Source organism: Centropristis striata, chromosome 9 (assembly GCF_030273125.1).
Source record: "Centropristis striata isolate RG_2023a ecotype Rhode Island chromosome 9, C.striata_1.0, whole genome shotgun sequence".
NCBI lineage: Eukaryota > Metazoa > Chordata > Actinopteri > Perciformes > Serranidae > Centropristis > Centropristis striata.
In genome coordinates, this window is record NC_081525.1 from 21,407,644 (window position 1) to 21,423,143 (window position 15,500).

Here is a 15,500-nt window from a genome sequence, read left to right on the forward strand (position 1 = left end):
GCTGCATTTCTGCGTTCAACGAAGTACGAAAACATGTACCAAGAAATATCCATTACACATAAGAAAGTTTGTAACTTTACCTGTCAGATATTGTTCACCCCAGCTGTCCAAATGACTTTGTCACTGAATCAATTTTTTAGATATTGGGTGTTTGAAAAACCCACCCGGAGAACAGATGAGACTTTTCACACCTGATTTAAAAACAGCCTTAAAGTGTTAAAGACGTCCTCAGGTGGACGGGCAGAAGACTCTTGGCAAGGGAGCAGCCGTGCAGAAAGCCAACTCCTCTGATTGTGCACAGCTGAGTCCTGAGGGCACGAAGGAGCCGGCTGTCGCCTGACGTGAGGTGACGAATGGAGGTTTTAGGGAATCCTGGTGGCACGAATGCCATGTCACTTACAGCGATCTGAACCCCATGTGTCCCACTGTTTCTCTTTATGATCTCTCCAAATCGTACCACAGACATGGGGGACCACAAGAGTTTTCACCTGCCCACTTGTTAACTCGCACATCTGTCAAGTCCTCCAATTCAGCGACATGCATACATACATATGGATGGATTCTTACAGCCTCCATCTTTCTAGGTTACAGTAAAAAACAGTCACACTTCCCCAAATGTCTGTAGCAGTGAAGCTTTTCTGGACTAGTGGGACAGCGTGATGCTGCACGGCCCTGATACAGGAGTATAGATGGAGCGTTATGTAATTAATACTCCTCCTCCTATGCAGATACAGTAGGCAAGCCTAGAAATCCTGGCCTCAGCTGTAACTGTAGCCCTGAAAATGACTGACACAGCTCCTATGTAGGGTGTCATTTTAATCACTCCTATATTCCCATATAGACCAGCAGCTCTTGACTCAGCTAAAGCGTTTGCATACTGTAAAACAGGCATCCAGTGTAACATACAGTAACCTGCTCCACGCAGCCACGCAGCATGCAGAGAATCTGTCTTCACCCACACACATATGTAACACAGAGCCAGAAGAAAACCCCTGTTTACCTGCTATCCCATAATTCACAGTGCTGGCAAGGACAGGTGACTGGTGAAGCCAAGACAGACAGAGAAAAGTGACGAGGGGGCTTCTCTTACCAACAAATCCCCCTTCTTCAGGAATCCTTTCCTCTCCCTTCAGCCGGCTTCTTCCAGCGCTCCGGCTTTCATCTCTCCAGTTAAATCGGGCAGGAGGGGAAAGACGGCGAAGGACTTTAAATAATTAGCATTCCTCTTGCTCTTGTGTTTTCTCTCCGTCTCTTCCAGATTTCTCCACAGTCTCCGGGGGGGAAAGCAGGAGCATCAGTGATACAGTGCCGCGCGCTCCGCTGCAGGAGGCTGAACGTCAATCACACAGGTAACCTAGGGAACCGATAGGCCCGCCCCCCACCCCCCCTCCAGCCAACACTGATTGGTCGGCTGACGGAGAACCAGAAGTCCTCGCGGATCCACAGATGGTATACCGAGAGCTGTGGTGGGATCATGTACAGAGCCAAACAAACAGTAGTGGATTGCGGTACTTGTGAACTCTCTTTCTCTCCTCTCGGTCTCTCTCTCTCTCTTTCTCTCTCTCTGTCTCTCTCTCTATCTGACTTCAGAGCCTACTGCTTTATTTTACAGTTGCTTAGCAACAGACTGGCATGTTTGAGTGTGAGTGTGTGTTGCAGAGCTGGATGAGAGATGTGGGAGAGAGAAAGGAGTTCAAGTCCTCAACTCTCCCTCTCTGTTTCTCTCTGTCAGAGGTGTGGATGGATGTTGAATATTTCAGCTCTCAGCAGCAGCAGCAGCAGCAGTCTATCTTGGTATTATGAAGGCTGTTGCTGCTCAATAGCAGTCTGATATGGGCAGTTTAATGAAGCACAGAGAGATAGTTAATAGGGGAAGCCTTGGTGTGAAGAGGGTGATTGAGAGAAGAGGGAAAGTATTAGTGTTATTTGAGATAAAAGGGACTATCTAATCTTTAATTGTGCCGCATAAAACCCTTCCATTCTGAGTGGAAGAGTTTATAGCGCAAAGTCTGAGAGATTGAATAATCCTTTATGTCTACAGAAGTGATAGTCCAACCAAAAAATCGATCTTTTGAGTATGAAACATAGGATTCACAGCAGTTACAAAGGATTGAAAGTGTTTTTAGCTGCAGAAAAGTCTAAAAACGTCAATTGCATCGTCTCCAACCACTCCTGCAACAACATCCCCCTCTCTACCCCCTATACAAAGGTTCAGTATGTACGAGAAAAATGGATGGGTTGGCCCAGGTTAGAGCGCCTGCATCCTGCACTTTCACAAGTCAAACCTCCTCCATCCTGACTTAATAATTAGATAAAAAAGTTTACATATCAAGACATGCTTGTAAGAAGTTACACATACAGAGTATTCAATAAAGACAAAAATCTGTTGTTAATGCAGTGCTGAAGTTGCCACAACCTTCTTTTTAACACTAAAGTTGATTGTACACACAGCTGCCAGCAGGGGGTGGGATTTTCACTTAATATAGGAAGGGAGAGAACTGAAAAAGTTCAGTTTTGGTGGTTTACGGGTTCCTGTTTTTTAGTTCAACCTACCACAAGACGTTTTTAAAAGATGTATTTCTTCTTTTTTAGATGTAGCAGACCAACATTTTATTTACCTAGTATTACTAAAGCACTCTATAGTTTGTTTATAAATGAAATCAAACAACTGAGTGTCACATTTACAGGTTGCACTGTCGACGAGCTGATTGCGTCATACTTTTGTGATGCGAGTGTCTTGAGGGAAACACAAGTCTGCTTTTGAGATCTGAACACATTGAAGAAGAGTCTCTATGAAGCAGTTAGATGTGAGAAAACCCTCTCAAAGGAACTGACCTTATGTCTTGTACAGGCAGATATTCCATTACACAGTCCTGCAGTGCCAGGCTAATGTAATATGGCATTAATGGGGATTCTGAGTCTTATCATGTAGGTTTTGTTTGGGGGTTTTGTCATTATTTTCTGTGTCTTGCACCGAGTCGTGACAGTGAATGTACTTACTGAGATCTAGGCCTTTTACTGTTGATGCTTTGGAGCCAGACTTCCTCTGCACAGCTGCAGTCAGCCTTGCAGAGTGTTCACTCGAGGGTGAGAAAGCATCAGGCAGTCTGGGAATTTACAAAAAGCCATGTTATGAATATTCAAATGGGTCGAAGAAAACATATGAGCTGTGAGTGTTAGCTTAATGTGGTTGGAGTAGGAAGTGCAGAAACTTTTTTTTTTGTTTGATTAAGACAGCACTTATCCACCAGTTTCACTGTTAAAGTAGGCTTCATTTTAGTGGGAAAATGTGTTGAAATGGTGGAGTGGTATGTTTAGCAGAACTCACCACACATTTACAACACAGTTGCGTGGTGACAGTTGCCTACAAACATACAAGCCAGTCGTTAAGAAACAAACCAAACGTGTTTTACAACCTTTAAGTGAACCGACCTTTCAGTTTTATTTAAAGTTATAAGAGGTTTGTGTTATTTGTTTGCAACATGTTTTTTAAGGGAGGCCTAATGCTGGTTTGTGTATTATGTATTACACTGTTTTTAACATTTATCCAAACTTTATTTCAGCTTCCTGCAAACAGTTAAAGACCAGCTCTGATACCAGATGGAGATGGAATTAATCTGTGGAGACTGTAACATGGTGTTTCACTCCACTGCGCTGCTTGAGAAACACAAGGCACTGTTCTGCATTGGGAGCAAGGTAGGACACCCCAGGGTGCACAGACACAGCTCTGAACTTCTTATAAGAGACAGACCTGGATGTGTCGACCCTAAACAGACGAGAACACCTGATCTCGTTCAGGTGAGTAAGTCCAACTGAGAATCTGAGAAAAACAAAGAAGAATTTATGTGATCAAAGTGGAAGAGTTAATTTACCTTAAACAGAGTGCTTCGAGAATGTGGGTAAAAAAAAGCAACATATATTTAAAGATATGACTGTAGGAGTTGTACATAAAACTATAATAATATACAGTCATGGAAAAAATGATTAGACCACCCTTGTTTTCTTCCATTTCTTGTTCATTTTAATGCCTGGTACAACTTAAGATACATTTGTTTGGACAAATATAATGATAACAACAAAAATAGCTCATAAGAGTTTAATTTAAGAGCTGATATCTAGCCATTTTCCATGGTTATTCTTGATAATGATTTTGGTTATTATCAAGAAAACCATGGAAAATGGCCAGATATCAGCTGTTGTTACCATTTTATTTGTCCAAACAAATGCACCTTTAGTTGTACCAGGCATTAAAATGAACAAAAAATGATGAAAACAACGGTCTAATCATTTTTTCTATGACTGTATATACATACATGTCTGCAATTTGGCATTTATTACTAATATATATTTTTTGTGTTTGTTTGTTTTCCTGTCAGTACTTTGAATTTTGCAGATATTGCACATTGGAGAAAATATATTTTAGCATATTAAATCAGTTAAATAAGTTGTTGCATGTAGTAGTATGAAACTATAGTTTTTGCACTGAAAATTATTATTTCTGGCAGATTTTAACAGCGGAGAGTAAGGGAGTTAGATTTTACTCACACAGTATGTCACTGGCCAAGATAAAAATGACAGAAGTGAACTGTGTCTATGGGTGGGGGTTCACTGTCTCCACTTCTGTCCAGGGTGGAGACTAGAGCTGATTTATGATTCATTATGATTTATGACTTGTGCTTTTTATTATTTTATCTATTTTCTTATCCTGCTGTATCTTATTTGATCTTATTTATATTTATATTTCCCTGTTTTAATTGACTGTTTTTACTGTTTTCAATTGTGTCTTGCTGTTTTAATGTGTATGTAAAGCACTTTGAATTACCTTGTGTTGAATTGTGCTATACAAATAAACTTGCCTTGCCTTGCCTATGAGACATCTCTGTCATTGCATTTAAGAAAAGTATGCATGTGTGTGTGTGTAGCTGAGAGGTCAACGAAGGAACCTCACCAGGTGGAGGAGTGTTGATGCCAAACCAAAGTCAGTAAGAGCAGAGGACAAAGCCACAACCAGTCAGATGGAGAATGCTGCTCTGCTAGATCTCACACATGAGGTAATACTGAACCGCTGCACCATCATCTCCCCTGCATGTAAAACACAGTGACAAAACAAACATTTATACACTCTTTTATTCCCAGTAAGCACTCCTGTTTTATCTAACATTCATAAGAACCCAACAGGGATGACTGTGAAGGGCAACACAGGTTCATTTTAACCGTCACTTTATGGAATACCGCAGGAGGGTTTCATGGTCTTTGATTAAAAATTCATGAATGAATATCATTGTCAGTCAAGACACATTGGAAGAGCAACTTCAAAAGGGAGTAAGTAGGTTGTTACATCACATAGACATGCACATGTGAGTGTTTTGAACAACCTCCTATCAAGGACGCTTTTAAAGTGTAAATAATGTGAAATATAAAAGTCTTTGTTATGACTTTCAGTTTTACAAGCTGAGGATGTCCGTTGAAGAAAATTTGCCAAAATGGTCAAAAAGGATCACAGATACTGAGGTAGGCTTTTTTTTCTCTCATACATTTTTGTCATCCTCTCTTACTCCTCCAAGTCTTTTATTTTAATGCACCTGGTGAGTGTTTTAAAGTATGACAAGGTGCTTTAGGTGTGCACATCTCTTCTATTTTGTAATATACAGTGCTTTACAAATCTATTAGACCACCGGTTTATGCCCAAGTATCCTAAATTAACAGCATTGGCAATTACGAAAATCTTTTTTATGTTTCTGTCATGGCTAATACACCAGTATGTAGAAGCTTTTTAACCAAAATGATATTTTTAATGCTAAAATATAATTAAGATGTCAAAAAAAATGAGTTTTAGTGGTTGAATGTTGTGCTTTATGATTCATTTCTGACTTCTCAGAGAAGCCCAGTGAGCTGGCTCAAATCTGGGTATAAAGGGTGAATTCAGTTTGTTATTTGACAAATAAATAACAATAACATTTCAGTTTTGAACAAGCTTTCTGAAAGATTTATAGAATATTTACGTTTTCTTGTTTTTATGACAAGTTGTCTAATAAATGTGTTAAGCACTGTATATGTCTTGAATAATTAGAGGTGCCAGAATGAGTCACAGGTCGCTAGGTGAAGACGGAGCTGGAAAAAGAAATCTCCAGTGTTTAAGAACCAATGCTTTACCATAAAACTTTTCATTTATAAACACGATGTTAAGGCGAGTGGGCGTCAGCCAGGTCACGGTGAGAGACTCGAGAAGATGAGAGAAATGGCGACGCTTCACGAGCGCCAACTGGCCCTGATACACACTCACAACCAGCAGCTGGAGCAGCAGAGAGACGGTGAGAGACAAATACAATAAACCTCTTGGAAGCCAAATATCCAGTGCAGCTTTTGTGTGAAATTCTATCCTTTCAGTTTAACACTCAAGATTTCTGTGTGTGACAGAGCTGGCCCATCAGGTGAGTGTCCTCTCTGAGCAGAACAACTCCACTCACCTGGAGAGTCTGCTGCTGGAGCTCAGAGAGCAGGAGGAGAGAAACGAGGAGACGCTGCAGCAACTCGCTGAACATCTTCAGGCATTACAGTAAGTGTGTGCGTACTAGAGGTGGGGGAAAAAATTGATACAGCATAGCATCGCGATATTTTGACTGGCAATATTATATAGATTCATGGCCACCAAGTATCGAGATTTAGCCCAGGTGGGCCGTCAGTATTTAGAAGGCCATAGCGGGCTTTTAGGAATATACTGGTATCATGAAACTAGAAGGATATTGTGTCGGGAAGTTCTCCAAATAACGCTGCAAAGTTAAGATGGTTCTAGCTACATGCTACTAATGTGTGTGTGTGCATATATATATATATATATATATATATATATATATATATATATATATATATATATATATATATATATATATATGTGTGTGTGTGTGTGTGTGTGTGTGTGTGTGTGTGTGTGTGTGTGTGCGTGTGTGTGTAAAAATAAATAATAATAATATAACGACACTGGAACCCAGGTATGTGACTCCATGGAGGAACTATTTCACGGACACAGCCGTATCGAAGCTATACGGAACAGTGAAGCTTAAAGTTGAGGAAAGTTTGAGAAAATGCTGCAGTTGTTGTCGTCCATACATGTTTGATATCAGTTCAGTTCAGTTTGACTGAATACTTTGTTGGTCAGTCCGTGGGTTTGACTCTCATTGTGGAGAAATAAAAAGATTGAAGTGAGATGAATAGACAAAACAATTCTTGATTGAATTTAATGTTGTGGACACTAAATGCAGTTAAACAGTTAAATCGCAAAATATTGTATCGTAATACTCACCATATCGCACAAAACTTAAAATCGCAATAATATTGTATCGTGACTCAAGTATCCAGATGAAATCGAATCGTGGGGCCTGCATACAGTACCAGTCAAAAGTTTGGACACACCTTCTCATTCAATGGTTTTTCTTTATATTATTATTTTCTACATTGTAGATTAATATTAAAGACATAAAACTATGAAAAAACATGTATGGAATTATGTAGTAAAAAAGTGTTAAACAGACCAGAATATGCTTTATATTTTAGATTATTTGAAGTAGCCATCTTTTGTTTTGATGACAGTTTTGCACACTTCTGATATTCTCTTTATTCTGCCTTCTTAATGTATTTTAGACCACACCAAAAGGTGGCTCCTTTAAAGAATATAAAATAAAAAAATGAAGAAAACATTGAATAGGAAGTCCACACTTTTGACTGGCACTGTATTTATATTATTCATACGTCTTCTTTTGGAGGTTCTTATAAATAAATAAAAAACGCTGCTGAAGAATCTTCACTGATTGTTATTTTGGGCCGCAAACCTGCAACATTTCAGTCTGTAACCACTAACTTTGCTGCCAGAGCAGGCACGGCTACAACAAAGAGTTTATTTAATGTGCATTTGTTTGGGTAAATTATGTCGAATGTAGCATTGAAAAATAAATTACTGCTTCTGTGGTTCTATGCCTCTAAGATGAATATTTAGTGAAATATGTTTTTTTCTTCCAAGCTGCTGGATGACTCAGAGCATCAATTATGTATTTTATTATGCCTGGGTAGTTCCTCATTGCTACATTTGTTGTGGAATAAATTAAATGTGCTATTGTAGCATGGATTGTGGCTGGGGAAGTTTCCATAGATGCCACAATATGATCTAATTAAGATGATCTGTGTTTTTGTTTTCTTTTTAGTGTGCAAGAGGTCTTTGCACCCACTGATCAGCCACATTCAAGTAAGAATAAAAAGATGCATCATGAGAGCTACAAGCTTATTTCTTCCATGGATGGTCCCCTATCTACCAAGATAAAGTACGTACCTTCAGCCTTTGAGAGTAATTTACTTTAAAAACACTATACTGGGAAGAAGAACCAGACTAAATGCATTTCCCCTCCCATTTGTCTGCTTGCTACTAAGAAAATCTGTTTATTTACATGTGAATCTAAATTACTTCCACTGAGCTGCCTCGTGATATGAGAGTTAATCAGGTCTCTTTGTCGCAGCGCCCTGCAGCAGGCATACATGCAGTCAGGTGGGTCAGATCCAACCATCGTAGCACAAATGATTGACCTGCAGGCAGAAGCCCTAAGTCTGGAGCAAAAACAACCAGCAGCAGCTGGCGAGGCCAAAAAGAAGACGAGTAAGATTCACGATGATGAACAGAAAATATGTCACTGTATAACTCTGTCAACACAGCTGTGCTCAGTGGAGCCTTTATTAAGTTTACTCAGCTTGAATTTTCCACTCTAAAATCTGATTTCCTCTAAAAAAAGTTCATGGTATTTAGATTCTGTTTCAACATTTCTTGTCACGTGATCAGTTGAAGCATTCGGAATGCAAAACACACACCCCAAACTGGAGCACTGTGTCTCAGGGCAGCAAAGATTATTCTGACTCTTGGTAAATAAAGTGCATAAAACAGAGAGTAAATTACCCTCTGGTCCTGAGCCACTTCACTGTTGTCCTCGTGTCCAGAGGTGAAGCCTCCTCAGCGGGGTCCAAGCTGGGAGCTGCTGGCTGTGGAGCAGGAGAACCAGAGACTGGAGGAGGAGATCCGCAGGATGCAGCTGATCAGGGAGAGACACAACGACGGTCAGAGAAAAAATAAAAGCTTGATTTTTTTGTGACTGAAAAGCTGACCATTGTTAGCTGTGTGCAGTAGTGGAAGGAGTATCCAGATCCCTTACTTAAGCAAAAGTACCACACGGTGATACCACACTGTGAAATTACTCCACAATAAGTCAAAGTCCTGCATTCAAAACTTACTGAAGTAAAAGTACAAAACTATCAGCATCAAAATGTCCTTAAAGTATCAAAAGTAAAAGAACTCGCTATGCAGAATGGATCCACTCAGGTTGTTTTATATATTCCAAACATAATATTATTATTGAGGTATTATATAAGCAAAATGGAAATATTGTTAAGCTAGCGTTGCTGGTTTCAAATGATAAAATTTTTTATTTTATATTAATGATGTTTTTTATGTAAAATCTCGACCTGAAAAGTAACTAAAGCTGGCAACTAAATGTAGTGGAGTAAAAAGTACAATAGTTCGCTTAAAATATAGTGAAGTAGAAGTACAAAGTTACATAAATAGAAATACTCAAGTAAAGTACAAGTACCTTAAAGTTGTACTTAAGTACAGTACTTGAGTTAATGTACTTAGTTACATTCCACCATAAACTAAATATTCACTGAATATATACAAACAATAAATCAATTAATCCAACAAAAATAAATACTTGTTAGTTCTTTTAATATACACATTATCCAAATTATAATTTAACTATATAAAATTAAATCTAACTAATATTTACCAGAACATTTAGGTTCTTACCAATTAAAAAAGACCATGATTGAAATGGCTTCTACAATCTTTGACCCTGCAGCCATTACAGCATAAACTGGTATGTTTTATTATAACAGGCATTCAATTGAGAGCACTGACTTCAAAATTGTAGAGAGAAAGCCATTTACTCTTTATGCGGCAAATACATGCTACATTCTTGGTTACCATCAGGGCGATTGCTGCTAAAAATCAATGTTGTTGCTAATCATTGACAACCCCTAAATGTTAGTATCCAGAGATTTATTTATTTTAAAAAATCATTAAAAACAAAGTGGTATTATGTGAACAAACTTTCTGAAATTAAATGAATATTAATTAGTTATGATTAGGACTGATGTTGGTTAAAAAAATGTACTCAGTGAAGTGGAAACAATATTTATATCATATTATAGTATTTTAAACTGTTTTAGGAAGGCAGCATTTTTGTAGTTTAAGGAAGCAAGTGGATTTTTTTAAAGCATTAGTGGCATTTTGTGCATTTAATATTTTAAAATTCTGAAAAAATGAATTAATATTTGACAGGACTGATGTTGCTTGTGAAAGATAGCATTAATATATAATTTTCAGACAGAGTTTTTTGTCTTCTAAGGACATTGAAGCAACTCTAACACAAAATCCTCCTACTGCCTCTTTATATTTAACCCTTCCACCTTGCATTATGATACAAGCAGCTCTAGGAACTGAATTCATTGTCTACAAATATTGTGGTTAGTACTTGTTGTGCAATATGCTGCTTATATGTTGTGCTGCTGACACTGTGTGCTCTGCAGCCGCAGCGAGGACTGAGCTTGAGCTGATTCAGAGGGAGAACCTGCTGCAGATTGCCAGTTTACAGGCAGAGATGGAGAGAAGCAAAAAAGCTCCCAGGCCCAGGAGACAGCCTCCTCCGCCTCCCCCGCCTCCTCTCCCACTCCAATCCAGGACTCACATTCATGCACCGCTTTCCCTGGTACATAATTTACAGTTGTAGTCAAAAAAACATTTACATGACTCTCCAAAACAGCCTGCAGAAAAGGGCCACTCTTATGAATTCTGTTTTTTAGCTCCAAGTAACGCGACAGTGTTTGTTTGCGACACTGATTCAGGTGCTGTACCTCTGTATGTGTTCCCAGCTACAGGCCAGATCCTTCTCCTCTCCACCGGAAACATGCATGCTGGACTCTGTGGACTCTCTGGCTCCAGCCCCCTACGACCCTGTGTCAGTTTAATTCTCCACAACACAACAAGTTTAAGTTCAACTCACATCATGCAGTTATTTGTACAGGTTCATCTCAAAAAATTAGAATATTGTGAAAATGTTCAATATTTTTTGTCAAATATTTCAGAAAGTGAAACTCTTATAGATTCATTACACATTGATTGGAGTATTTCAAGCCTGTATTTCTTGAAATGTTGATGATTATGGCTTACAGATAATGAAAATAAAAAACTCAATGTCTCAGAAAATTAGAATATTAGATAAGATCAATAAAAAAAAGATATTTTGAACCAAATGTCATGCTTTTGAAAAGTATGTTCATTTCTATACACTCAATACTTGGTTGGGCTCCTTTGCATTAATTACTGCATTAATATGACATGGCATGGAGGTGATCAGCTTGCTGAAGTGTAATGGAAGCCCATGTTGCTTTGACAGCAGCCTTCAGGTCATCTGCATTGTTGGTCTGGTGTCTCTCACGTTCCTCTGTAATAGCCCATAGATTCTCTATGGGGTTCAGGTTAGCCAAGTAGGTTTGCCAGTCCAGCCCAGTAACACCATGGTCATTGAAGCGTCTTTTGGTCCAGGTGCCAAGTCCTGCTGGAAAATGAAATCAGCATCTCCAAAGAGCTTGTGGAAGCATGAAGAGCTCTAAAATGTCCTGGTAGACGGCTGCTATGTTGACTGTGGACCTCAGAAAACACAGTGGACCAACACCAGCAGAGGACATGGCCCCAAATCACCACTGACTGTCTGTGGATTCCAATATTTAACTTTTTCACAATATTCTAATTTTCTGAGACACTGAGTTTTGGGTTTTCATTATTTCTAAGCCAAAATCATCAAAATTACAAGAAATACAGGCTTGGAATGTTGTAATGAATCTATATAATGTATGAGACTCACTTTCTGAAATGATTGACAAAAAGTATTGAACCTTTTCATGATATTCTAATTTTTTGAGATTTAAGTAACAATAAAGTGTCTGTACATCACATTAGATCATCTGATATGTCAGTGTTTTAGGCTAATTACCTTTCCCGAAATCAACCCAAGTACTCTGGGATTTCAGAGCTGGGTTCGTGATTTTCTACGACCTTCTGCTGGGGGTCGATGTTTCTCAGAGGGCGCTGCGTCTGGTGACAGGTCTCTTCTCAGATGATCAGGCAGTGGGACCACCAACTCCGCTGCCCCCTTTCCAGTGCCTGCCGGTACTCTCCCTGCCTCACACCCAAAGCCTCACCTCTGGAAACTACTCCCCTCTGTTGGTCAAACAGCCTGTACCAAGGTGGGAGCAACACCTAGAGAAGAGAAGGACTGAGTAAATAGGAAATGGGATGGAACAGGGTTAAAAAAATCCCCAACAACATTCAAACTCTGATGCAAGCTTTCTGTCTAAAGTCTAAAAATGACACTGGCTCATGATATCAAACCAGTTTACTACTATTTCAAGGGCTACAATTCTGCTATGACATTTAGCAGACGCTTTTGTCCAAATTGGTGTACACTACCGCTCAAAGGTTTGGGTCACTTAGAAACTTCCTTATTTTGGAAAGAAAAGCACTTTTTTAAAAATTAAAATAACATACAGTCTAGACATTGCTTATGTGGTAAATTACTATTAAAGCTGAAAACGGATGGTTTTCTTATGAAATATCTATTTAATATTGTCAGCAACCATCACTCCTGTGTTCCAGTGGCACATTGTGTTAATCCACGTTTATAGTTAAAACACCTGAGCATTACGTTAGCAAAGCTAGAAAAAACGTTTTGTGCTGATTAGAGAAGCAATAAAATGATCCTTCCTCAGGCTAGCTGAGTATCTAGAGGTAAAGTTGGAGATTTGTACAGGGTAAATGATTATTTCTACCCTTGTCAATGTCTTTACTATACTTTTGACTCATTCTGTAACTCATGTCATGATTAAAACAGTTTGTTTGCATGGAAAACAACACAGACATTTTCTAGGTGACCCCAAACTTTTGAGCACTACAGTACAATACAACACAAGCAAAGATGAAGTCAAGGAACAACACGAAAAAGTGCCATGGGTTAAGTTGAGTCCTATTAGGAAGTAAGTGCTTTAAGGTAGTGCAGTAGACATATTCAAGTACGCTATTTTTCCTGAGATGAGGAAAGCAGATCATCTTCTATCACAAAAACCCTGACTAAAAACGTATGTGAACCCTTCCCCCTGTAGGATCCAGCCGTCACCCTCGCTCTCTCTAGTGGTGGAGGTGCAGGCAGCAAGAGATCCGGATGTTCACAACCAGGAGGTCTTTAAACTGGCATCCTGTGGCTGGATACAAGTGGAACTCTTTGACCAATACAACCAGGTAGAAATGTCTATAGTTGCAGGCTGTGTACTGTTGAAAAAATGTTATCTGCACCTGCAAAGGTAGTTATAATAAACACATTGATTGCACCATCTGGCAGTGTTTGTTAATCTCGACTGTAGAATTGCTCTTTGCGGAGTTTAACAATGCCTCATTGACCCATTACCAACTACTGTGGTTTATAGTAAATGTCATAACATTTCAATCTTCTTTTTTCTCAAAAACCCAGCTCCGTAGTGGCCACTGGAGGGTGCCAGTGCGCAGTCTGCCCATCAGGCCCTCCTTAAGTCTTGTCCAGCTCAACTCAATACCCCAGGTATAAAGAGTTACTGATCACCTGGAAGAAGTAGTATTCATTTCAATTAAAGGTTGTGGGGATTTGAGGCTGATGCAACTTGTTGACAGGGAGTGAAGCAAGGCAGCAAATTACTGTGTTTTTTTTATTTCTGTACTCTAAAGGTGGGCAACATGGAGCTGTGCCTACGTTTGGTCAATGGACGGGATGGAAATTTTCAAACTCTGGCAAAGTCTGAGCTGACCAGCACCAGTCACTATAAATATCCAGCTGTGGTAGGATGTTGAACAATGGCCAAGGAGAAATTAAAATACAGGGGCCGGATTCACAAACGTGTTAAGATAAAACTTAAGAAAAAAAAGATGTTCCTAAGAATGTTTTTAAATGCTTTTCACCATAACATTTTCCCTTAATAATTGTACTACGAGTACATTGTAGTGTAATCCAGGAATAGGCCTAAATGTCAGACACAGACTGAAAGGCCATTTCAATTATATGTCAACTGCCAAAATAAGCTTTATGTGATACATTCACAAAAAAACTACTTTGTTTTCAATAATCTCATTTGTTCTCAAGTTCTATCTTAGGACAAACTTAAGAAGAAAATTAAGAAAAGATAAAAAAAAGATAAGAATTTCTTCATGAATGCCAAAACTTCAATTTTGTTTAAAGAGCAAAGTTAACAGCAGTTTCGAACCACTGCTGGTATAAGATCTCTCCCTGCATCAACACATCAACTTGTTATGAACTCCTGGAGCTGCTTGATAATGAGCTGATCATTGGAATCAGTTGTGTTGGAACAGGGAGAGATCTAAAACATGAAGGACACGTGGTACTCCGAGAGGTTTTGGACAAACCATTGCAATGGAAATTGTTTTCACTCCTACTTGACTAATGTATTTGTATGGCCTTTAAAAAAGAAAAGGTGGAGCCATTTGTGTACCTCGTGTCATTTCAGGTGTCCTCACATCCTGCGACTGTCCATGTAAACACAGCTCAGCCAATTTCAGCACCACAGCCCATAGGAGTGAATGAAGAGTCCGTCTTGTGTGGCAGTGACCAGCAAGATCCTCCACCCACAGAGGCCAGTCAGGAAGGATAATTCCATGCAGAAAAACATTTACAAGCAGGATGTAACCTATGAACTTTTGTTCAAGTTCAGACGAAAGCTCCTTACTCAACTCAGTAGACATTTGCTTTTCTTGCAGTTGAAATACTGTTGAAGCACTTTTAGACAGAGCTTGGATAAAATGTGTAGGAGCACATTGTTGGAAGAGCACAAGGATGATTTTAACAATGTCTAGCACTACAGGATTGCTTTGATAGTACATTTAATCTGCAGCAAACAAGGACAATGAGTTATTGATGCAGTTTCAGCAATATATACAACTGTCAAATCACAAGTTCCCAAAGCTTTTGGCAATTTCAAATGTTTGTTATACCAACAGCCCAAAACCTTAAGACTGTTGGATGGAGAAAGAAAATGCTTGTGGCAAAACCTTGAAGATACCCTTTTGTGATAAGCAGTCAGTTTAAAATTGTCAGTGTGGTCACCACCATCAACGCATGTTTCATTTCTTCAAAGAAGCAATCTTGCTTCGTCCGTGTGTGTGTGTGTGTGTGTGTGTATATACATATATAAAAACTTAACAGTCTAAAGTAGTGGTTCCCAAATGGTGTTCCATGTGACAAGTTCAGGTGTGCCGTGAAATTTTGTGACAACTATACACTATTAAAGCAGTATGAATCACAGCAGTATTGCCAAAATGAGTGCCTGCTACTGGCAGGAGATAATTGCGTCCTCATACCTAAATGTAATAA

General features: G+C 39.1%; 2 protein-coding genes across 4 annotated transcripts in view; one reads left to right on the plus strand and one right to left on the minus strand.

Annotated features, from left to right (window-relative positions):
* Positions 1–1,222, minus strand: part of lrrc7 (leucine rich repeat containing 7) — a 145,693-nt gene extending 144,471 nt beyond the window's left edge. The window contains exon 1 of one of the 3 annotated variants that reach the window (XM_059342072.1): positions 1,091–1,222. The gene's annotated coding sequence lies outside the window, so the exon portion shown is untranslated. Of the gene's footprint in view, positions 1–80; positions 227–1,000 lie in introns of those variants that run through there. The other 2 variants (XM_059342070.1, XM_059342071.1) reach the window with 2 other exon arrangements.
* Positions 1,223–1,411: 189 nt separating this feature from the next.
* On the plus strand, positions 1,412–15,289 carry ccdc17 (coiled-coil domain containing 17). The gene is made up of 17 exons (XM_059340367.1): positions 1,412–1,508; positions 3,564–3,798; positions 4,923–5,051; positions 5,443–5,511; positions 6,188–6,311; positions 6,418–6,556; positions 8,196–8,312; positions 8,505–8,641; positions 8,977–9,093; positions 10,373–10,386; positions 10,563–10,799; positions 10,963–11,048; positions 12,121–12,336; positions 13,249–13,384; positions 13,614–13,700; positions 13,844–13,954; positions 14,638–15,289. The coding sequence occupies exons 2-17, from the start codon at positions 3,601–3,603 to the stop codon at positions 14,779–14,781; spliced, it is 2,061 nt and encodes a 686-aa protein (XP_059196350.1). The 5' UTR covers positions 1,412–1,508; positions 3,564–3,600; the 3' UTR covers positions 14,782–15,289.
* The last annotated feature ends 211 nt before the right edge of the window (positions 15,290–15,500 follow it).